The sequence below is a fragment of the Saccopteryx bilineata genome, chromosome X (assembly GCF_036850765.1).
Source record: "Saccopteryx bilineata isolate mSacBil1 chromosome X, mSacBil1_pri_phased_curated, whole genome shotgun sequence".
Taxonomy (NCBI): Eukaryota; Metazoa; Chordata; class Mammalia; order Chiroptera; family Emballonuridae; genus Saccopteryx; species Saccopteryx bilineata.
Genome location: NC_089502.1, coordinates 141,146,263 through 141,168,952, shown reverse-complemented (window position 1 = coordinate 141,168,952; position 22,690 = coordinate 141,146,263). Strand labels below are relative to the sequence as shown.

Here is a 22,690-nt window from a genome sequence, read left to right as displayed (position 1 = left end):
TCCGGAGGGTGACTTTGGAGAAGGACTAAGGTCTTTGAAAGCACGTCAGCCCTTCAGCCCTTCAGCCCTTCAGCCCCTCAGCCCCTCAGCCCCTCAGCCCCTCAGCCCCTCACCCCCGGGGTTGTGACCTTAGGTTCTCACAGCACAGAGGAGGCTTGTGTGGGAAGAGAGAGAGACAGACACATACCTAGTTTCCCTTTTCAGTATCCTGTGAAATTGAAATTCACAGAAAGTGCTAAGGTCTGCAGCATTGTGAGTGTTAAATACACAGGTCTAGTTCACCTGGTGGGCGGTTGGCTTTGCGGAGTCGGAGGGCCATTCCTTCTTACATTGGAAAAGCTACTCTGATTAAGGGCTGTTGGACAGCTGATCCATAGGAGCCCAAGTTCCAGATGCAGGTCCCTCTGTGACTGATGGCGCAATGCAGATCAAGTCACTACAAACTGTCTTGAATCTGTAAAGTGGGGGGAGCATAATCAACGTCTCTCATAAAGATTTTTATGAGAATAGATGAAATAAATGTGAAAGGTGTCCTATACTAGCGAGGTACAATAATTTACAGTATTGTGGGCCAGCTAAACTGAAACCTTGTTATTATATCACCCAAAACAATAGCGCATACTTGAGTGGACTCCTTAAGCAATTTCATAGCTTTGCCCACTCAGGTCTCTAAGAGAGAAGAAAGCTTCCAAGGTGAAAGTCTGGTATTTATCATAAACCCTGAGACTGGAGACATGTCTTAACAGAGGAAGGTAGTTCTTTTTCTAAATGATGTGGAGCACATGCTATTAAAAATGGGGTGTGGAATCCTGGGCTGTTTCTTGGACCGCAGAAATGGATTTCATTAGACTTACTGGCAAACATAAAGAACTGAGAATTAGTATAAATCATATTATATTGTTAAAAGTTATGCCAGTGTTCACGGTTCTCTTTAGCATTTGAAAATAAGAGATACTCACTGTCTTAGGTACCTGACTCGACTTTTCCCTCATCCCAGTCCTGGAATTTTATAATTTTAGAGACAAATATAACGTGAATGGTATCAATGTAAGTAACACCTAGTCTGTCATTTAGGATGGTTTCAGCGGTCTCAGAAAAGACTGACTCCTATGGGCCAGGACAGTAAGGAAGTTTATTGTTATATAACAGTCCTCTGAGGTGGGGTGGCTTCCTGTTGGGGGGATTTGGTGGCTTGCTGGGGTTGTGTTTCATCAGGCTGAGTCTCTTGGAGGAGAGGTGGATGCCTGACAACCTCAGGGTCCTGGATATTAGGAAGGAGAAGAGGGGGGACAGGTGGCCATGTATTTGTCCATTTAGACCTGCTACGCCTCCCTTGTTCATTTTAAGTTTTGTGGCAATGATTTCAGACCATTGTTACTGATGTCTAACATCGTGGTTAATTTACCTGGACTTTTTGGTGGGGTTACTTTCTACCCCAATTGGAAAGGTCTCGGGTGGTAACTGTTAGCACGGTCTTCCTAAACTGCAAGGTGACAAGTTGACACAGTGGCAGTGAGGAGTGAGCAAACTGTAGGTCATTTACATATTATCTGGGTCGCAGTGGAAGCCCCTAAAGCTCAGGTCTGAGAAACTTTTAAGTCCTAGAAGTTTAATGTGGAGATTTTATAGAACTAATTCATTACTGATCTTCAGTGAAACCAAAGAATCAGGATAGAAGTTACAGGATTTGAAAATAGATACTCTTTGTCTAAGAAAGAATTCTATCTTAAAAACATTTTACTCCATGTCTTGAGAGATTACAACTCTTAAATACAAGAACATAAACTTGTCAAACACTTAGCTCTTCCAGATTTTATTTGCAGTGGATTTTAGTGTTTCAAAATTCTGACTGACGGGGGTTTACATAGTAGATTTGTCATAGAACTGATTTTTACAAAAGGAGGTATCTCAACTGCTCAGGTTAACTTTGATTATAATTGGGGCTGTTAGTAATCTTGCTGTTGAAGCCACTTGATGGCTTTGAGCCATCCTTTCCAATAGAAAGTCAGGACATGGTTCTGAACTAGTTTCTAGATGTTGGCAGCTAGTTATTCGAATGACAGCCTTTGGTCCCCAGATTAAAGGAGTAAAATAAAGGATACTGGCCCTGTGGATGGGGCTTCGGGCAGGTGACATTAATGACTTGGAGGCAGATGACACCAGCATGGTGTGACCAGAGATGAAGACAGAGGAAGCTCCACCAGCTAAGGAAGGGCTAGAAACCAAGTGACTGCCGCACGGAAGCTGATGGCTTCAGAAGCCTCAGAACAAAGAGACGGGCCATCAGCAAGGAGCAAGCACAGGAGTGTGGGGGGTGGTGATGGAATTAGTTGCAGCCACTGGCTGCTCCAGCTACTGAAATGGCAGAAGGGGCGCACAGCTCTCTGCGCAGAAATTGCCTAACTGCTTTGCAGACAGACGCAGGTGAACAGCTTTTCGGATCTCATTTACCCCCAGGTAGTGGCTACTCATAGTGACGCCATGTCTGTAAAAGGAGGTGGAATCACGTGCACTGTACTGTTGAAGAACACACTTAGCTGTGTGATGTGCTTTAGCTAAACACCCATCACAAACAAGCTGCTAGAATTAAAGTGTGGGTGCCTGGAAGAGTAGCTTTTACTTACACCTTCGGATACTGGCACGTTACTGGAGAGCTGTCTTTTTCATTTTACAGGTCTTCAGTATTTTTTTTCTTATGTCAAAATTGTTCATCTGGAGATTATAGATGTGAAGAAAATAAAAATAAAATCTTTTGTAATGAAACCATTGAACATAACCACAGTTGACTTTTTGGCTCTGAACTCCCAGAGACTTCCGTGTGTGAGCATTTTAAAAGAAAGTAAAAATAATTCCGAGTGTATGTACTATTTACACAGTGAGAACAGTTTGCCATACTTAATCATGCCTTTCCCTCCCCGTGTGTGTATGTGGTTTCTAAGCCTAGTAGTTTTGCAGTCAAAGTAAGCAGAGTTTTGATTTCTCTATAGCCATCTCATTTATTATGCGCACTCCCGTAGAAGGCTTCATGCAGGAAATCAGATGTCCAGATTCGAGGCTGCGAAATGTTTATTCTTTAAGAGCCAATGCTAACTTGTAAATTTGGGATTTAAGTATTTAATATGGTGAATCAGAAGTTCCTATCTATGTGTATGTATTTATTTTAAAGGATCCATTATAAAATAAAATATTTTCCTTCTGTTTAGCCTTCTCTGGATATTCAGCAAATACAAAATACGACCCACACCAAATTAAAGCAGAAATAGCAAGTCGTCGGGATAGGGTGAGTAAGACGAGTGTTTTCATACGAGATGCCCCTTATGTATTTTTCTGTGTCATCACTTATCATGGTTCATTTTAGGGTGGGCAGTGTCTAACTCTCATCTTTTAGTAAGATTTTTGATTCTGTGGATTATTATAATTTTTTCTCAATAGGAGGGTAGGTATCTTTTGAGAACATCAGCACACTGAACAGAAAGTCACCTGTGTTCACGTGTGGACCCTCCTTTCAGTCCTTCAGCCCCTTGGCTTGGTTGTCTGGGAAGAGGGTCCATTTTGTTGCATTTGCATCAAAGCACAGGAGACACCTTGGAAATGATGCATCCAGCTGTGGTGTCTCGTTCCCTAAAGCAGAGTGTATCTTTGGGGACAGTAGTTCTCAAATTCTCGTGCACCTAAGAAAAACACCTGGGGCGTTGGTTAAGTGAGCGAACTCCCAGGCCCACCCTCTGAGCTTTGATGCAGGCCTGGAGCAGGTCCCAGAGTGTGTCTGAATAAGCACTCCAGGCGACGGAGACCACGTTCTCTGTGGCAGGGCTTCCTGCGTGGGCTCCGGGAAGAGCAAGTAGAGGGGAGGATGGACAAGGTGTGACATCGTTTGCTAATTGTAATGAGCAAATCAATACCTTCAAAAAGAAAATAGTTGGTGTTCCCTATGGGTAAGAACCTCTGGGACTTTGGTATGTAAGCAAGGCAGGTCCTTCTAGGGTGGCGGTTTCAGGTGCGTGTGAATGCAAGTGCTTGCAGAGAGTAGATGATCCAGTGGATTGCAAGCTACTCAGACACTTCAATGACAGTGATTACATCTATAGAAATCATTTTCACAGCTATATTTTGGAAAACCAAAATATTATTTGTCTTTAGCTTTCCAGATTGAAACGAGAGCTGACCCAGATGAAGCAAGAACTGCAGTACAAAGAAAAGGGGGTGGAGACCCTGCAAGAGTAAGTGGCCGGGGGCAGAGGGAGCAGCTCCGGTGATGGCCCTTTGTGCTGACCTCTTTGGTGCCCGGACAGGCACGAACGCTCCACAGGCATCTGCGGCTGTTCTTTGGTTTGTGCACACCATTCCCCAGTGCTGAGCGTCGGAATCTCTTTTCCTTGAAGATACTTTGCTCCTTTAGATGGAATTACTTAGGAAAGAAGGACTTTATTTTATATTGATGCACATTCTCGGTAGCTGCCTTCTCTAAGACACACACGGCAGTTTAAATTTGAATTCCAGTTTTGTTAGTTTTAGTCTCTTAAATTTTTTTTATTCTAAAAGTTAAAATCAAATTAATTAATATTTAATAAAATAAAAAATTTCATCCCCTTGTCTCAGTTGCCGCATTTGAAATGCTCAGTAATCTCGTGGCTGGTGTAGAATTCTCCACCTCGGCACTGTTGACATCTTGGCCCAGAGAACTCTGTGTGGGGGCTGTCCTGTGCATCATAGGATGGCCCCCTAGATGCCGGCAGTACCTTCCCACCCGTTTGTGACAGCCAACAGTGTCTCCAGACTTTGCCCAGTGCTCCCTGGAGAATGCATTTACCCCATTTGAGAACCACTCGGCTACTGGCCGTTGCACCGAACAGCACAGTCGGTAGAATATTTCCATCATCACGAACTGTTCTGTTGGACAGTCTGGCCTGTAGGTCTTCCTTCTGTTGGCATCTTTATAAAAAAAAACTTTATCCCTACTAAGAGTTTTGGGATGAATTTCTTATCATTTGTGAACTATATTAAGTCAGCAAATTCAATGAACAAAAGTTATTTTATAAATGGTGATATTGTTGGCCCAAAGAATTAATTTTCTTAAAGAAAGGGCATGGTATGCTTGTTGGTCACCATTCCATTCTCTCTCGCTTCAGAACCTGGCTGCACCTGCTGAACTTGGACATGTGCTTTTGCTTTACACCTTCTGTGCCTACTGTTCTCACTGTCAGCAGATTGTGTTAGTCGGCTTGGCTGCTGTCACAAAATACCATAGACTTGGGGGGAGGTTAAACAGCAGACATTCACTTTTCACAGTGCTAGAGGGTGGAAGTCCCAGATCATTGGAACTGGCAAGTCCGGTGTCTGGTGAGAGCCCGCTTCTGGCTATGTTTTCATGTTGTGGGGCTTGTGGGGGAGCTCTGGTCTCTGGTGTCTCTTCCTTTTCTTATAAGGACGCTAATCCCATTATGGGGTTCCACTCTCATGACCTCATCTAAATCTGATCAGTATACAAAGGTCCTATCCTCAGATACCATCCTATTGGTGGTGGTGGGGACGGGGGCGGCACGTGATTCAGTCCCTAGCGGCGACCATCAGGCTAAACTGACCAGAAGGCAGCACCGGCACCTGCTACGTAGTCGCCTTCAGCAAATGGCAGGAATCGTGTGGTGCTGATCTCGGGGAGGTGGGGAGCATGCCTCTCTCATGCATCCTGTGTGCAGATGCAGTGACGGTGTCACATGTGACTGCAGTTTTGCTCTTTAGAGGTGCTACATGAATGTGAGCGTTTTACAAATGTAACTATCTCTGCCTCACATAAATGGTGATTGCTGAGCATGTCACACCCTGTGGTTTAACACGAGGTTGAGCTTCCCTTTCTTAATTGTCCGGGGTCAGTTTGGTTGATGATTCATTTGTCCATTTCTTTACTGAGGACATATGATAGGCACGGGGGGAGACACAAGAGAAAGGTGAGCTGGGTCTTGCCTAGCGGCACTTGGCCTTCTCAGGCGCTGGTACCCACCCTGCCCCCTCAGGTCTCGCCAGGTGGCGGATTTGGGTACCTGCTCAGTGTGAGCTGGAGTCTTACCCTGACGCCTCTCAGCTGTGGCCTTCTGCTTCCTCTGCTGCCACCCAGCAGAGTGTGTGCTGCCTCTCCTGTGACATGAAAATCCGCAGTGGGGCTCCCTTTAATTAGCCCTAGTCACTACAGCTTTTTAAAAGTTTTTTTTTTTTTTTTGGTATTTTTCTGAAGCTGGAAACGGGGAGACAGTCAGACAGACTCTTGTATGCGCCCGACCGGGATCCACCCGGCACGCCCACCAGGGGGCGATGCTCTGCCCATCCGGGGCGTCGCTCTGTCGCAACCAGAGCCACTCTAGCGCCTGGGGCAGAGGCCACAGAGCCATCCCCAGCGCCCAGGCCATCTTTTTGCTCCAGTGGAGCCTCAGCTGCGGGAGGGGAAGAGAGAGACAGAGAGGAAGGAGAGGGGGAGGGGTGGAGAAGCAGATGGGCGCCTCTCCTGTGTGCCCTTTCCGGGAATCGAACCCGGGACTTCCGCACGCCAGGCCAACGCTCTACCACTGAGCCAACCGGCCAGGGCCTAAAAGTTTTTTTGCTTAAGCAAATCAAGCTACTTTTTCAATATTGGCCACCAGCGTGTTGCTCACTTTGTCAACTTGCAGCTGTGTGTCCCAGCACACCGTTGTGTACTCTGTATTGACCCATAGAGCCCGACTCCTACTTGGTGCCTCTGTGTGCGAGGGGCCCACGCTGTCCCAGTTGCTGCTAAGGGGCTGGGTAAGAAGTAAGCGGCATGAATCACTTCATTCGGGAGGTTGCCGAGTGTCGCTAGGACTGTGACTCATTGGAGGCTGCTTTCCTGCTTCCACACTGTTGCTTTTTCTCATTCAGGGAGAATCATGACTTCACATTATCTGTAGATAATACCGACTTTTCAGGCCATGTTGAGTGTGCTGTGCAGGTGGTGGGGCTCAGGGTGGCTCAGGAACCCTGTGAGGTGGCACAGGGGCCCCTGAGCCTTGGAAGGGAGTCTGCCTGGCACCCTTCCCCACTGGCTCTGGCTTCTGTAATGGATGGCCAGCTCAGCACCTGTTCCTTAGCCCGGCCCTCATCGTCTGTCCATCTCTGTTTCCTTATTTTAAGCACAAAGCTTATATTGAAGACAAAGCAACATCAGTTTAAGACCAAACACTCTAGCACAGTGGTTCTCAGCCAGTGTGCCGCAAGACTTTTAAAACATGTGACACCTATTTAGTCAGGAGCACTGACCTCTTTTCCCTTAGATTGTCAAATAAAAGAATGACAACACGCCAGGCCGACGCTCTACCACTGAGCCGGCCAGGGCACACAGGAGAAGCGCCCATCTGCTTCTCCACCCCTCCCCCTCTCCTTCTTCTCTGTCTCTCTCTTCCCCTCCTGAAGCCAAGGCTCCATTGGAACAAAGATGGCCCCGGGCACTGGGGATGGCTCCATGGCCTCTGCCTGAGGTGCTAGACTGGCTCTGGCCACAACAGAGTGACGCCCTGGATGGGCAGAGAGCATCGTCCCCTGGTGGGCATGCCGGGTGGGTCCCGGTCGGGCGCATGCGGGGTCTGTTTGCCTCCGTTTCCAGCTACAGAACAATACAAAAAAAAAAAAAAAAAAAGAATGACAACAGTCAACACAATAGTCTTCCGGTATGAATGATTCAAAATTATACCTATTTTTTTTTGTCACACACATCAGCAAAAATATATTTTTTGGTGTGCCGCAGAATTTTAGTAATTAGTTTCCGTATGCTATGAGATGAAAAAGGTTGAAAATTGCTGCTCTAGAAAATAAAAAGTACCAGGGCTCAGGTGACTGAGAAGGCCCTTCCCCTTGGCATTGCTAGGAAGGAAATTCAGCTCTTCTAGTTGAAGTAGATTTAAGAATAGGACAAGGCGGCCTTGGTTTCTCCAGGGCTGCTGGACAGGAAGCAGGAGCCGTGGGGGGGCTCTTGGGGGGGTTGTAACTGCACCTGCAGCCAGCACGAAGTATTAACTGCGAGGAGGTGGCTGCTGCTGCCTGCGTCTTCCTGCTACTTTGATCCCACGTTTGGGAGCAGCCGTGGCAAACAGGCCGCTCCCGAGAGGCCAGTCCTCAGTCCCTGCCAGACCTGGTGAGTGGTGTGGGGGAAAGTCACGGACCTGGCCTGTCGTGGGAGACCTACCTACCCCAGCTTTCCAGAGGGAGCTGCCTCGAAAGGCAGAGTTGAATCTGATGTCACGTTTTCACGGTACGTATGTCTCTGACAAACTCACAGGAAGGAGAGAGAACATGGGCACTCATGCTACGCGTAAAATGCTTTGCAAGTAAAAGTCATCTGTGCCCTTCTTCTGAATTCCATAGCCTGTGTACAAGACAGAGACAGCCTTATTCTTTTTCTGGTACTGAAGATGGGCTCTTACATTTGGGTTGAATCATGCAGCTTGGTATTATTTATTGAGACATTGTGAAAAGCTTTGGTAGGCATGATAAGGTGATTATGCCAGCCATACTGTCAGATTCTAACTGTAAGCACAGAGAAGATGTGAGCTGTTGTCCGTAATTGGGCTTCTGGGATATTATTGCCAACCTTGATTTAAAAAGGCAGATACCCTTGGTCTTTCCTCCAGAAACATTTCTGCTGTTCTTGCTTCCCAGAATGTCCAGTGTATTCTTTCCCAGAGCACCTCACCAGGAGTTTGGCCGCTGAAAACATTTTAAACTCAACTTGTTTATCTTGGTGAATTTTCCTGGCTAGCAAGAAAATCCATCATTACGCTTGGGTCCAAGTGAGGAAAAAAGAACCTTTTGTATTTTTTTTAAGTCTATGTATGTTGTTAATTTTTGTAGATGGGAGCTGGCCATGAACATAGTCTCTGGGTTAATGACAGAATATGTACGTGTGTATATGTGTATAATATATATAAACTTTTAATGGTGGAAAATGTCAAACATACACAGAAGTAGAGAGAATGGTATAATGGACCCCCTCCGGGACCCCACATCACACTTCAACAACTAACACACAATGGCCCATCTTGTTTGGCCTCACCCTGCCTCATCCCCCAAACTCTTACTACCTGGTTGAAGCAAATCCCAGAGTCATGTTTAATCCTTAAATATCTCTCCTAAACTTACAGACTCCTTTGGAAACAACTATAACACCTATACCCGACTTAAGAGTAACCTATTGTCCTTTCTCCAGTGAGTTTGCCCGTTTCTCTGTTTTGTTGGGGTCCAGGTTCAGACGAGGCCCACACAGTACGTCTGGCTTTTGTATTTCTTTTTCTTTTCTTTTTCTTTCTTTATTTATTCATTTTAGAGAGGAGAGGGAGAGACAGAGAGAGACAGAGAGAGAGAGGAGAGACGGGGGGGGGGGGGAGGAGCTGGAAGCATAACACCCATATGTGCCTTGACCAGGCAAGCCCAGGGTTTTGTACCGGCGACCTCAGCATTTCCAGGTTGACGCTTTATCCACTGCGCCACCACAGGTCAGGCTGGCTTTTGTATTTCTTAATCTCTTCCCCCCTCTCCTCTGTTTGTCCTTCTGACAGCTTTGTTGAGGAAGCTCATTTGCTTTTCCAGTAGAATTTCCCCGACAGTGACTTTGCTGCTTGAATGCGCAAGGTGTTATTTCACAGGCTCCTGTTATTTATGCGATCTGGTGTCAATAGTTTGAGGGGCTTGATCTGAGTTGAGTTCAATTTCTTTTTCTTCCCTTTCTTGGGGGTCTGTGTGTTTTATGGGTGGTGGTGTCACTTCCATCAGGGGGTTTGCACTCTCTGGCTGTCTCTTTTTGTGGTGTGAGGGTGATTGGCGGATTCTGGCATTGTCTGCCTGGTGCATCCACTTATACCTGTCAGCCTTTCACCTAATGCCATGCACACGTCCATTCAAAAGATTTCAGCACAAGTTCTGGGTTTGCTGGGTCAAAGGGTAAACGCACTGGTGGTATTATAAGGTATTGCCAAGCTCCCCTCTTCAAGAGCCGCAGCTTCGTGCATTTCCAGCACTAACAGGTGACTGCCCCGCTGCTGTGGCTTTGCCAGCAGAACGTGTTGTCAGGCTTTTGCATTTTTGCCAGTCTCGCAGGTGAGAGATAGTATCTCAGTGTAGTTGTCATTTGCATTTCTCTTGAGGCCCTTTAAAAAAGTCTTCAGAAAGTAGGAGCAACAGTTTTGATTAAAAAGTCTTCAGAAAAATTGGGCTTTTCCAGTGAAAGAGCTACTGGGTTCTGCTGCGCTGACATTGCTGAAGCTTGTTTTGAAAAATTATCTTACTGTAACTCATTACTAGCATCCAAGGGCACAGGGGGAGGACTCCGAACTAGTTTCCCAGATGGGTGATGCACAAGAACGTGCCGAGTGTGCCAACGGCCGTGGGGAGATTTCCCTCTCTAGTTATTCTAGATCTCCTGCAGATCTGGAATGTACCTCGTGTTAGATTCCGAGTTGTCCTGCAGCCAGGAGGCTCATTTAACATTGCTTCACCCTGAGTTTCCCACGCTTATGTGCCATTGAAGCCTTTTTCCGCCATGACACCTATCCTGTCCCCGAGTGCTGGCACGATGGTCCAGGATGCTTTGCGGGGCTGGGAGGCATGTTTCTGACTGCCTTCTTACTGTCTGTCTTTCACAGTGTGCTCTTTCCATACCTGGCCTCACTCCATTCTCACAGCTTCTGCTGTGACCGCGCTGAGCTGCTGCGATGGCTCACCATTTCCCCACTCTAGCCATGGGGATTCTTTTGAAATATCTCCTCTGCTGGTGGCTCTAAGTGGCTTTCTCTCTCTTACTTGGGCTATAGTACAGACTCTAGATGATCTCACTTCCCCCTAGTCATACCCTCAGTCATCTATACCAACCCCCTGGCTACCCTGCTGGCCACCGTGCTGATTCTTTCCCCCCAAATTTTCATATGCCTGTTCTGCCCCTTCCCTAGTTCTCTGAACAAATGGCATCTCAACAAGACCCTTGCTTAACCACTGTATCTAAAAAGGAACCCTCTCTGTCCCATTCTATTCCCAAAGCCAGCTTTGTTTTTCTTAAAACTTTATTTTTTAGATGTCTATCTCTTAGGCTAACATAATGCTGCATGAGGACAAGGGCTTGGCCTTGGTCCCTGCTCAGCCTCAGGACCCAGACAGCTCTAGGCACAGGGCAGGGCTCTGTGGAATGAATGGATTGGGCCCCAGGTACTGTGCTGAGTGGCTGATGGCACAGCTCCTGTCTGCTGGGAGCCATCCCACAATTCCCTTCGTTCTTGGACACTGGAGCCCTCAGCGTGAGAGCCTAGACTGTGAGGATCTTGGGGAGGTCTCTGTAAACCGTCCAGTCACCTTCCTATTAATCGCCCTCTAGCGTTTCCTTCCCTACTGCATGTTGTGTTTTAAGAAATACTGTTTCTTGTTACCGCTGTTCAAATCACAGACAAGGACTGTAAACAATGTTTCAGTACTCAGTTTCTATGAGGTATGTTTGTAGCCAGGTGGCCTCTTCGCTTCAAGCCTTTTAATTGCTTGATGAACTTCTGTCCTGTTGGGGTGCTTTGAGTGAAGTTAAACTTATATGTCCTTAAATAAGAGTGACTTATCTCTTCTGAGCACTCACTACCAGAATGAGGCAGTATTAGATATTAGAATTAGCGTTTTCTGCCCAAGGGGATTTTGTGGTTTCAGAAGAGAGTAGGATTGTTCACAGTTAGAACAGGCTTAGACCAACAATATCCCGTTAACACAGCACATAAGGTACAGCCCATGCGAAAAGCCCAGCACTGCTCAGATAACACTAAAACATACAGAAATGGGGGCGGAAACAAAAAGAGCATTGTTCCGCGGTGGGACAGGTCTGGCGCTCCACACAGGACCTGCTGTTGATAGAAGGCTGCCGGAAGCTTTCTGAGGTTCATTCAAGGCCCCCTGCCAGAGCTGGTGATGTAAAAGGTAGAGTTGTAACAAAACTTCTCATTCTTTTGGGTTGTAATGTGTGGTATTAACATGGAATATCTTTAGAGGCCTGGCAGCCCTTTTCTTCAAGATGTGGGTTTAAGAAGTCATTTGCTTTTACTTTTGCCAGTGCAGTTCTCTTGACATCTTAAATTGAACAACAAATATGGAAATTTTAGGGCAGCGGAAGGAAGAGAGTGCTGATAAACATCTCAAAAATGCCTTCTCAATGGTACTATGGCCATCATTCAAGGCTGCACCTTCTCCTTTTCTCTCGAACCATTGCTTTCAAGGGCAGACTAGAGGGAGCACCAGCTTAGGTCGGCATGGCATTTGACTGGCTGTGTGGGTGGCCTTCAGGTTTGGCTCTGTGTAGGTTCGGAGGCCTTGACGAGTGCATTGCTTACCTGGTGGTGAGGTGGATGAGTGCTGGCATGAGGGGCCTCAGTGTGAGCCTCTCTGTGCTGTTTACTGGATGTGTGACCTTGAGCCAGTCACCCATCTCCCCAGAGCTGCTGCAGGATGTTCAGAGGTGAAAAGTAAAGACTAGATTCTGTGGACTGAGTTTTCTTTACACTGTGCTTTAGTCCATTTGGGTTGCTATCACAACAGTACCACAGACTGGGCAGCTTATAAACAACAGAGTAGTATTTTCCCTAGTTCTGGAGGCCGGGAGCCCAAGATCAGGGTGCCTTCATGATCAGTGAGAGCCCGCTTCCCAGTTCATGAGTGGCCACCTTCTTGCTGTGTCCTCACCGTGTTGGAAGGGGCAGGGCAGCTCTCTGGCGTCTCTTATGAGGACACTAATCCCATTTGTGACAACTTTTCCCCTGTGACTGGATCACCTCACAAAGGCCTCACCTCCTAACACCATCACACTGTGTTCCAGCATGTGAGATTTGGGGGGGGGGACATAAAATGAAGATCGTAGCACACTGCATAGTAACTTACTTCCTGATTAGTACCACTTTTTGTTGTGCATTATCAATTTTCTGTCATTTTTTTGAGACATAAGCGCACTGTCTTGGACTCAGTTAAAATAAAAAAAAAAGTTGTTTGGCAGTCAGATGTTATGATTTTCTTTATGAAATGGAATATATTAATATTTTAGAAAATACCAAATCATTGAGTTTGACCAAAGTTCTAGAAGGAATTTGAAAATAGGGAGAAAACTCCCAAATGAATTTTGCAGCTGTGAAGGAAGAGCTTTCCTGTCCTTTGAAGTTTTGTTAGATGAAAATTGATCAAATTTAAAAATGGGATTAGCTTGAATTTTGTGAAACATTTCTTGTTCATATAAAAGCTGGTGGACCCTGGCATGGCCACTCTGAGTAGGGATCCACCTGGGATATCAGGGGACATCCGATGCAGACTTGAGAATTAGATGGGGGTTTGGATCTTGGCTCTACCAGATCTTAGCTTGTCATCTTGGGCCACTTAGTTAATCTCTCTGAGCCTCAGTTTTTGTCATTATAAAATCTGAGAAGATTATGTTTATCTTGAAAAGCCATTGAGGGGGATTAAAAGAGGTGACAAAGGTAAAGCACATAGCATGACATTGTCACCTAATACAGTGGTCCCCAACCTTTTTTGGGCCACAGACCGGTTTAATGTCAGAAAATATTTTCATGGACCGGCCTTTAGGGTGGGACGGATAAATGTATCACGTGACTGAGACAAGCATCAAGAGTGAGTCTTAGACGGATATAACAGAGGGAATCTGGTCATTTTTAAAAAATAAAACATCGTTCAGACTTAAATATAAATAAAACGGAAATAATGTAAGTTATTTATTCTTTCTCTGCGGACCAGTGGACTGGTACCAAATGGCCCACAGACTGGTACCGGTCTGCGGCCCGGGGGTTGAGGACCACTGACCTGATAGGTTCTTGATACATTGAACTATTTTTTTTAATTAAAAAAAATTTTCTTAGCAAGAGAGGAGAGACAGAGACAGACAAGAAGGGTGAAAGATCAGAAACATCAACTCATAGTTGCGTCACTTTAGTTGTTTATTGCTTCTCATACGTACCTTGATCCAGGGGGCTCCAGACAAACCCGTGACCACTTGCTCAAGCCAGAGACCTTGGGCTCAAGCCAGCCACCTTGGGCTTCAAGCCAGAGACCTTGGGCTTCAAGCCAGTGACCTTTGGGCTCAAGCCAGTGACCATGGGGTTGTGTCTATGATCCTGCACTCAAGCTGGTAACTCCGCACTCAAGCTGGTGAGCCTGCGCTCAAGCCAGCAACCTCAGGATTTTGAACCTGGGACCTCAGCATCCCAGGTTGATGCTCTATTCATTGTGCCACCACCAGTCAGGCATTGAGCTATTTTAATATGCTATTCATGTAATGTAATCAAATTACATATACTATAAATGTTTATATAATTATATTTAGATAATATATAATACCTTTTATTATGTAATTGTATGTTTTACAATAATATATAACTTTTTAAATGATAGTATTTCAGAAATTTTTAGAACATTGAGATTATATTCTCTAATAGCTTTCACACTTTTTTAACAGTGGAATCTTTCCCTTTCCTGCCCCGTTCTACAAACAACATGTTCTACAAACAACATGTTCTGTAGAACCAGAACAGCTGAGACTGCAAAGGGGGGAGGTGCTTGCTGAAGCAAGGCCATGGGTCCTCAAGCCCTAGCAGGCTCTCCCTTTAGCTACTCCTGCTCACCACATGGGGACATCTTCGGAACTGAGTGAAAACAGCTGCTCTAGGCCGGGCTTCATTCTTCTTCAAGGACTCGGAGCCCTTTGGGAGAGCTAAGCCAGAGCCCAGTCTGTGGCCTTGAAGTTGAACTTCTAGGCACTCTGCTGTGCCCGCCGATGGGACAGTTACAGGGCTACTCATCCTCCCCCGATGCTAATTGCAGCCTGTTTTCCTCTGTGTGGCAGCTGTTCCCAGTGTAGAACCTGGTGCCTTGAGGGACTGCTGGCCACAGTTAGGCATTACAGCTGCTAAAAACCAAAAGGAAATCACAGCGCTTCAGTCCAGAGCTGGAGTTGACGTGGTTAGCGTCCCTCATCGCAGCCTGAACGGTGGCTGTGTGTCTGTGGCTCTTTGACTAGCCCTGATTTTAAGCAAGTGAAACAGCTTTAAGGCAATCGAGTTTCCTTTCTCCATGTGGGTGTCAGTGTTGGGTGATGAGCTCCTGGCTGGATGTTTCATTCTGGAGCAGCCATTGGACCTGGTTAACAGAGGTGGTGGCCATTAATTGTTACGGAGAAATCAGACTTTTCTGGCCTTAGGTTTCTTTTAGTCTGAAAATGCTGTAGTCATTTTCTACAGACTTCATCAGCCTATGTGGTTTGTGGTTTGTGACATAAATGAGACAGATTGGGAAGCCTTTGATCAGAAGATGAATAAAGAAGACATGATTATGTAAATGAGTCTAGATTTCTTTCTGCGAGAAAAGTCAGGCCACTTCCTTGGCAGATGTGAGATGGATGGCCTTTTGTTTCTGTCTTACGTTACAGACTCTTGGTTCTCTGTAGACTAGCTGAAGTGGAAGAACACATGGTCAAGCTGTGTTAGGATTTAGGGATGTCACCCTTTACTGTGTGGGGCGCTATGGTGCTCCTTCATCTGCTCTCTGTGGAAGAGGACTTGGGACCAGTTTTCATAAATATTTGATTTGTAATCGATGGCAGTCACAGCACTGCTGCCGAGCCCTGAAGCCCATTCCCAAAGGGAGGGGATGGTTTCCTGCTCATTCTATTTGTCCTTCTCTCATTCCACGGCCGTTGACAGCTCAGATCAGCTCTGGCGCTTAGTTTTGCTGTGAGTTGTGACGCATGTGGCCAGGAATTTGTTAATGATAATAAAGTACCGGAGTTGGTGAATTGTTTACTTTTTCTCCATGAGTAAGTATATTCAGCACCGTCCTGATAGTAGTAATAATCACCACAAACAGGACACGCCAGGCCTCTGCTAGGTCAGCCCTTTCCTTACATCTTCTCATTAAACAGGAGACACATTCTTAGCATCCCCCTGTGAGACCTGTGGAAACCAGGTTTAAAGAGGTGAGGTGAGTGACTTGCCCAGGGCCCCACTGTGCAACTGGAGCGTTACTTGAACTCACTAGCATGCCAGGGTGCTTTTGTGAGTGGAAAGTGAGGGCCTTTGGGCTGGCTGTTAAGGGTCTGGATGTCCAGTTAACTGGGGCCACACCTTAGAACCAGAGCTGCGTAATTGTGGAGCCGGAACCTGAGAAGCATTGGACGGCTTTCCAGAGGAGTGCATTCCACTTCTTGACTGGAGTATTCCAACTTCTTTAGCCCTGAGGGCTCCTAAGACTTAGGCCTCAGGAATGGAGGACGTGACAGAGAACATGCAGCTAAGGGGACTGCCTGCTCTTAGAAGGCCAGAGCCAAGCGTCATCTTGGTCAGTGCTCTGCCTCTACTAGCCAGAACCAGGCCTGTGCCCACAGGGGTGGGTGGGAGGGTGGGCTTGAAGGCAGGGAAGGGGGAGGGAAGGGAGGATGAGAGGAAGGAAGGAAGGAAGGGAGGGAGGGAGGGAGGGAGGGAGGGAGGGAGGAAATGAAAGGAAAAGAAAAAGGAAGGAAGGGTGAGAAGGAAGAAGGAAGGAAATGGGAATGCTGGAGCAAAGGAAGGCAGGAGGGAAGGAAGGTTGAATGCAGGGAAGGAAGGAAAGGCGAAGGGACGTTTGGATCGAAGGAAAGAGAAGAGGAAGTGAGTAGTAGAGAGAGGGTGATAAATTAGACCCAGGAGAGCTCAAAGAAAGAGACATACAGAGGAGACATAAGATTTCCCAACTCTTGTACACGACATTCTTAATGAAAGTTCACTACTTTTTGCTGTTTCCCTTATATCCCCCTTGCACACAGAGAACTCAGCTGTATGTTTATTTAGTGAACATTCCTGACCAGGTGCAGGTGATAGATGAGTAAGACGTGACCCTCTCAGAGCGGGGAGTTTAAAATCTCAGGCAGTTTCTCAAGCAGATGGTCTCGTTGCCTCGTCATTAGTAGAATCCTGACTGGAATGTCGTCCTCACCTGCCGCGGCACAAGTCCCGTCCGTCTTCCTTTGCCAAAATATTGTTTGCACTGTTTCCTACCTTTCTGTGAAGCTGGGTCTGTATAGTGTTCAGTGGAATGTGATCATTTCACATGGAATGACAGTATTTTTCTTTTTTAACCAGAATTGATCGTAAGATGTCCAATGCTCACACCAGCTACAAGCTGGATGAGGCCCAGGCTATAATGAGTGAGCTCCGGACCATCAAGAAAGCCATTTGTACCAGCAAGAAGGAGAGGCGAGACCTGATGCAGGTAAGAGGCCAGTGCTTTTCAGAGCCCGTGTCCATTTGCCTGCCCACTTGTCTATTTTTCCTTTATTTAGAATTTAAAAAATATTATATATTTATGACATGCACAATTCATATATATTTTAAGACATGCATGTATATAATATTATGTGTACATAGAGATCTTTTATGTGTGTGTATACATATATATTTAAAATAATGCGTATTAGCTTTTTAGGGCTGCCACAGCACAGTATCATAACACCAGGTGGCTTAGAACAACAGAAATTGATTCTCTCAGAATCTAGAGACCAGAAGTCTGAAATCAGGGCATCGGCAGAGCCGTGCTTTCTCTGAAGCCTAGAGGAGGCTCCTTCCTGTCTCGGTAGCTTCTGGTGGTTTGCTGGCAATCCTGTGTCTCTTGGTTGGTTTGTAGATGTATCACTCTAATCTCTGCCTTGGTTGTCACATGGTGTTCTCCCTGTGTCTAAATTTTCTTGTCTTATGAAGACACTAATCATTGGATTAGAGCCCACTCTAAATTCCATATAACCTCGTCTTAACTTGATTCTATCTGCGAAGACTCTTTCCATTCAACTCAAGTTCACAGGTCCTAGGGGCTGGGACTTGAACATGATAATCAAATCAAAATAATTCAAAAAGTCTATGAGAAGTCTTGCTATCTCCCCTTTCTCTCACTGCCTGCGGCCCCTGGCCGTGTTTCTGCAGACACAGAACAATGTGAACACATGCTCAGCTGCCCTCATGGACAGCTAGGACCGCGCCACTGATCCGAACCAGCTTTTTCATGCAGCGATGCACCCTGTACCTTTCTCTATTTCTGCACACAAGGGCGTCTGCATCCCTTGATGCAGCTACATAGTGTTCTACCACGTGCATAGATTTAATTAGATGGCTGGATCATTGTATCTTTATGTTGCTTTATTTTATTTTTTACATATTCAATTATTTTATTTTTAGAAAAACATGACTTTTTGCAAACAGATGCACACTGGCCTTTTTGCTCCATGCTGGTATGCAGCTAGTTGTTTCTGTTGTGACTTTTCTTTTTTGCTTAACACACTAAATGAGTATCTAGTGCTTGGTAGGCACTTGTCTTGATCCTGCAGTAAGACACAGGAGGATATTGGAAGCAGAGCTCAAATTCACCAGCCAAATGAAACAGGTGCACAGGTGATTGTCTTGGAGGGCATTGCTTCCTTCGGTCAAGGAGGAGAGAGACTTGTTGGAGTTGAGATGTTTTCTTGGCAGACATTACTTTTTAGAGCAGGGGTCTCAAACTCGCGGCCCGCCGAACAATTTTGTTCAGCCCGCAGACTAATCCACGAAGTTCAAAATATTTTGGATAAAATTAAGTAAGCCTAGGGGCCTACTTGTATTTTTCATTTCTCTAGCATCCTAGCTAGATATTAGCTTAGTTAACAGCAGTTGTGATGCGAACTACAGTTTCTGGTTGTTTTGTGACACTGAGTAAACTGCATGTACGATTGTGCTTGTTGTACTGATTTTTTTTTGTTTTCAACTGCAGTGAGAAAAGTGTTGCATAACAGTTTCCTTTTGTAGACCTAGTGCGGCTCGCTGAACGTCTGTGATCTTGCTCTGCGGCCCACATGCTGAGTTGAGTTTGAGACCCCTGTTTTAGAGCATGGATCAGCTAATTTTTTCTGTAAAGGTCCAGATAGTAAATATTTTAGGCCTTGCAGGCTGTGTAGTCTCTGCCACACCTACTCAACAGTGTTGTTGTAACGCAAAAGCAGCCATGGGCAATGTGTAAATTAGTGGACAGGGCTGTGTTCCAATAAAACTTTATTTACAAAAGCAGGTGGCGGCCTGATTAGGCCTTCTGGCCTTAGTTTGCTGAGCTCTGGTTTAGACCAATGATTTTCAAAGGCTCTGTGGATGTTTCACCCTTAGGTTGCATGGGAAACATCCTCTTCTAGTCAAATCAACTAAGCTGTTATGTCTTTTTTTATGAACTTAACAATATTGGCCCATTCCAGGGTGTCTTTGTCTAGATCCAGAGCCAGCTACTTGCTAGACTCTACCTGCGCATCCTGGTGTCTGTAGAAATAGTCTTCTAAAAAATTGTAGAAAATCTGATTTTTTTTAACTTTCCCCCAAAGGGGGTCCAGTCTCCAGAATACATATTTACTCTGAATTTTGACAAACTAACATACATATGAGGTGACTTTTGACTATCTAGAACCATGATTGAAAATTCAGGTTATAAAAGTGTGTAAATATCGTCTAGGAGCTGTTTTCACCTTCTGTGTGGTTTATAGAGATCTCAAGGGACCATTCATCTCAGACTCATTTATTGATAGAACATTCGGGATGTGAATGACCCCCTTGCTTTATTTGGGGTATAGTTCACAAACCAAATTATATAAATTTAAGGTGCAGCATGTGATAATTTGATATACATATATATTGTGAAATGATTGCCGCGAACAAGTTAGTTAACATCTCCATCGCCTCAGAGTTACGTGTGTGTGTGTGTGTGTGTGTGTGTGTGTGTGTGTGTGTGTGTGTGAATGTATGGTGAGGACTCCTGAGATCTACTCTCTTAGCATCTTGCAAATATGCCACCTAGCAGTGTTCACTGTAGTCCCCATGCCGTCCATTACATCCCTGGGACTTATGGATAACTGCAAATTCTTACCTTTGACTGACATCTCCCTATTTTGCCCTCCCCCTATTCTACTCTTCGGTTCTATGAGCTTGGGTTTTTTAGGAGGGATGCTTTTTTTTTTTTAAAGGAAACACAATGTTTAGGAAAACATTAAAAATGGTACCACAGTTCTATTTTTCGTGTACTGCCAGGAGGACTCAGTTGCTATCTGATTTCAATCACTGAGAATTTTATTAAAGGGCCATGTGGTGCTGGACATTTCTTTTACATCTAATGAGGAGGAAGTTGGGGTGGCCAGACTCCAGCACTGAAGCTGCCGACCTGAACCCGGAATGAGATGACTGCCTGTGGAGGGAGGGGGGCATTACTATTTCGGCTCAAGGGGCTCGTTCACTCTGTTGCAGAGCCTGGCCAAGCTCACCGATGGCTTCAGGAATAACTTCTCTCTTACCGACCCGCTGCCAGAGCTGCCCCACCACCCAGGCGGCGACGCTCACCAGTACTGTGACGCTGGCTCTCAGACTGACATCATCGGAGAGGTACGCTCGCTGGGGGACGGACTGAGTGGGCTGACACAGAAGGGCTGCTTTTGTGTCACCATCACTACTTTAATTTTCCACTTCTCTTCAGAAATGTTTTGCATTTTGTGCCATTAAGTTTGAAGAAAACATATTGTTTTTCACATCTAGCCGTGAAGGTTCAGTGGCCTAGGATGCAATTAAATTGCTTATTATCTCTTTGTGATTCGGATTCTTAAAAATGGCAGAATCCTTTTGAATTGAGTTTCAATTTCTTTTTTTGACAGACATGACTTTTTAGGGTATGTATCAGGTAATTTTGTCTGTAAATATTTTGTCCAGAAAGTAAATATTTTAGGCCTTGCCAGCCGTGTAGTCTCTGTCACACCTGCTCAACTGTGTTATAATGCAAAAGCAGCCATGGGCGATATGTAAGCTAGTGGACGGGGCTGTGTTCCAATAAAACTTTATTTACAAAAGCAGGTGGTGGGCCTGATTGGGCCTTCCGGCCTTAGTTTGCTGAGCTCTGGCTTAGGCCAATGATTTTCAAAGGCTCTGTGGCTGTTTCACCCTTGGCTTATACTTTGGTGCTATTTTTTTTTCCTAAAAGAACGTCAGAAAATTGAATTGAACTAAAATTAATTTTGTTTGGAACTTGAAAGAATATCAATATGCCCCTTTTTGATGATAAGTGAAATCTTGGGTTAGCCACAGAAGTAAAGTTGGCAGTCATCATTGCTGCAGGGTGGTGAATACTTGAAGACCCTACTACTGTAATGTGACTGAGGGAAGCTTATCATTTATTTGTTACAAATGGAAAGACAGTTTGAATGGCTTCTTTTCCTTTGGGCTTATTAGGTAAAGATGAAATATCCATGGAATGCAGAGTGCCTCCCCCAGATTAAATGAAAAAAGAAAAAAGAGAGGGAAAAATTATTGACAAAAACGTCTGGGTTTTAAATAATGAGCTAGTATTTGGAAATTTTGGCAAATAGTACCTCTTTGAGGGGAATATAATGTTAGAAAATAATGACTTCTTATGTCTTGGGTGTCCTGGAATAGCCCTATTTTCAGTTTTCCCCTCACTGTTCTTAAAGGTAGGATTGGACATTTTTGACTAGGCATCTTTAGTTTAAAGAATACAGTCACCATGAGAAGAGTCTGTAAGTCAAAAATGTCTGGCATTTTTTGCCTAAAGATTTTGGCAGGAGGGAAGCAAAGAAGTACAAGACTCAGTGAATTCCATGAATAATTCATTGCTGCTTATCATAAGGTTAGAATTAGACTTTAGAGACTCTTAACTAGTTTGAGAGAAACAGGTTAGTTCAAAGGTCTTCTAGTGTTTTTCTTTTTTAAAAAATTAAATTTATTGGAGCAACATTGGTTAACAAAATCTAATGGTTTTCCGGAAATGTCAGGGTAGATTGGCTGGTTATGCTGTTGGGATAACTTCAGCAGTGAATTATCACTGTTGGTGACTTTCCTGGAGTTGGCTTGGGTTGGCAGCTACATGGCTCTTATCTCGATTTAAGTAATTGTTGCCATCCTCTTGTGACAGATGAGGGGATCAAGGTGGCAGATTATCTAGTCATGTAGTTAGGGAGAGGCAGGTGTGAGTTTGAGTCAAGATACTGATCCCTAAACCCCTGTGGTTTCTACAACATCATGTTGTTATAGAAAAATACAGTGGCCCCCTTGACCAATACGGGTTTGAACTGCGTGGGTGCACTTATATGATGTGTATCAATAAATTCATCACTAATCACTCAAGTAGAATATTTTCAAATATTTGTTGACATAATACTATTTTTAAAAAAATAAAAAACTTAGTGCCCATAATATGTGGTCTAATAAGGTCAGATCTACAAATGGAGATGATTTATTGGAACTAAGTGTGTATTTCTAGGAATGAAGGGAGAATTAACCAAGGTGAGCTATAGCAACCTCCCCATATGGTCTTTTTTTCCTTTTCTTTAGGGATTTGTTGACTTCAGTGTAATTAGGATGAAAATGTTTAGGTACAACTAGTGATCACAATGGAGCATAGCATTTCAAGTCCAACTTTGAAGGCAGTGTGCCCCACTTTCGGGCTCCCCTTTTCTTTGGTTCTTTAACAGGCCATGTAATATTCGGAGGCACCCTGTAGCCCATGCCTCGCACAGCTAGGCCGTCATCTTCAGATCTGGTGACCTCTTAGAACAGTATCATTTGTATTTGTTCAGGAATGAGAGATTATACTGCACAAAATGGACTTTTTTTGCCTTTATATCAACTTTTATCAA

General features: G+C 45.0%; 1 protein-coding gene across 2 annotated transcripts in view; it reads left to right on the top strand.

Annotated features, from left to right (window-relative positions):
• Nucleotides 1-22,690, top strand: part of WWC3 (WWC family member 3) — a 111,371-nt gene that overhangs the window by 53,954 nt on the left and 34,727 nt on the right. For both annotated transcript variants that reach the window (XM_066248910.1, XM_066248909.1), the window contains exons 4-7: nt 3,204-3,280; nt 4,141-4,220; nt 17,133-17,262; nt 20,295-20,429. In XM_066248910.1, the coding sequence (XP_066105007.1) occupies nt 3,204-3,280; nt 4,141-4,220; nt 17,133-17,262; nt 20,295-20,429 (422 nt within the window). The remainder of the gene's footprint in view (nt 1-3,203; nt 3,281-4,140; nt 4,221-17,132; nt 17,263-20,294; nt 20,430-22,690) is intronic.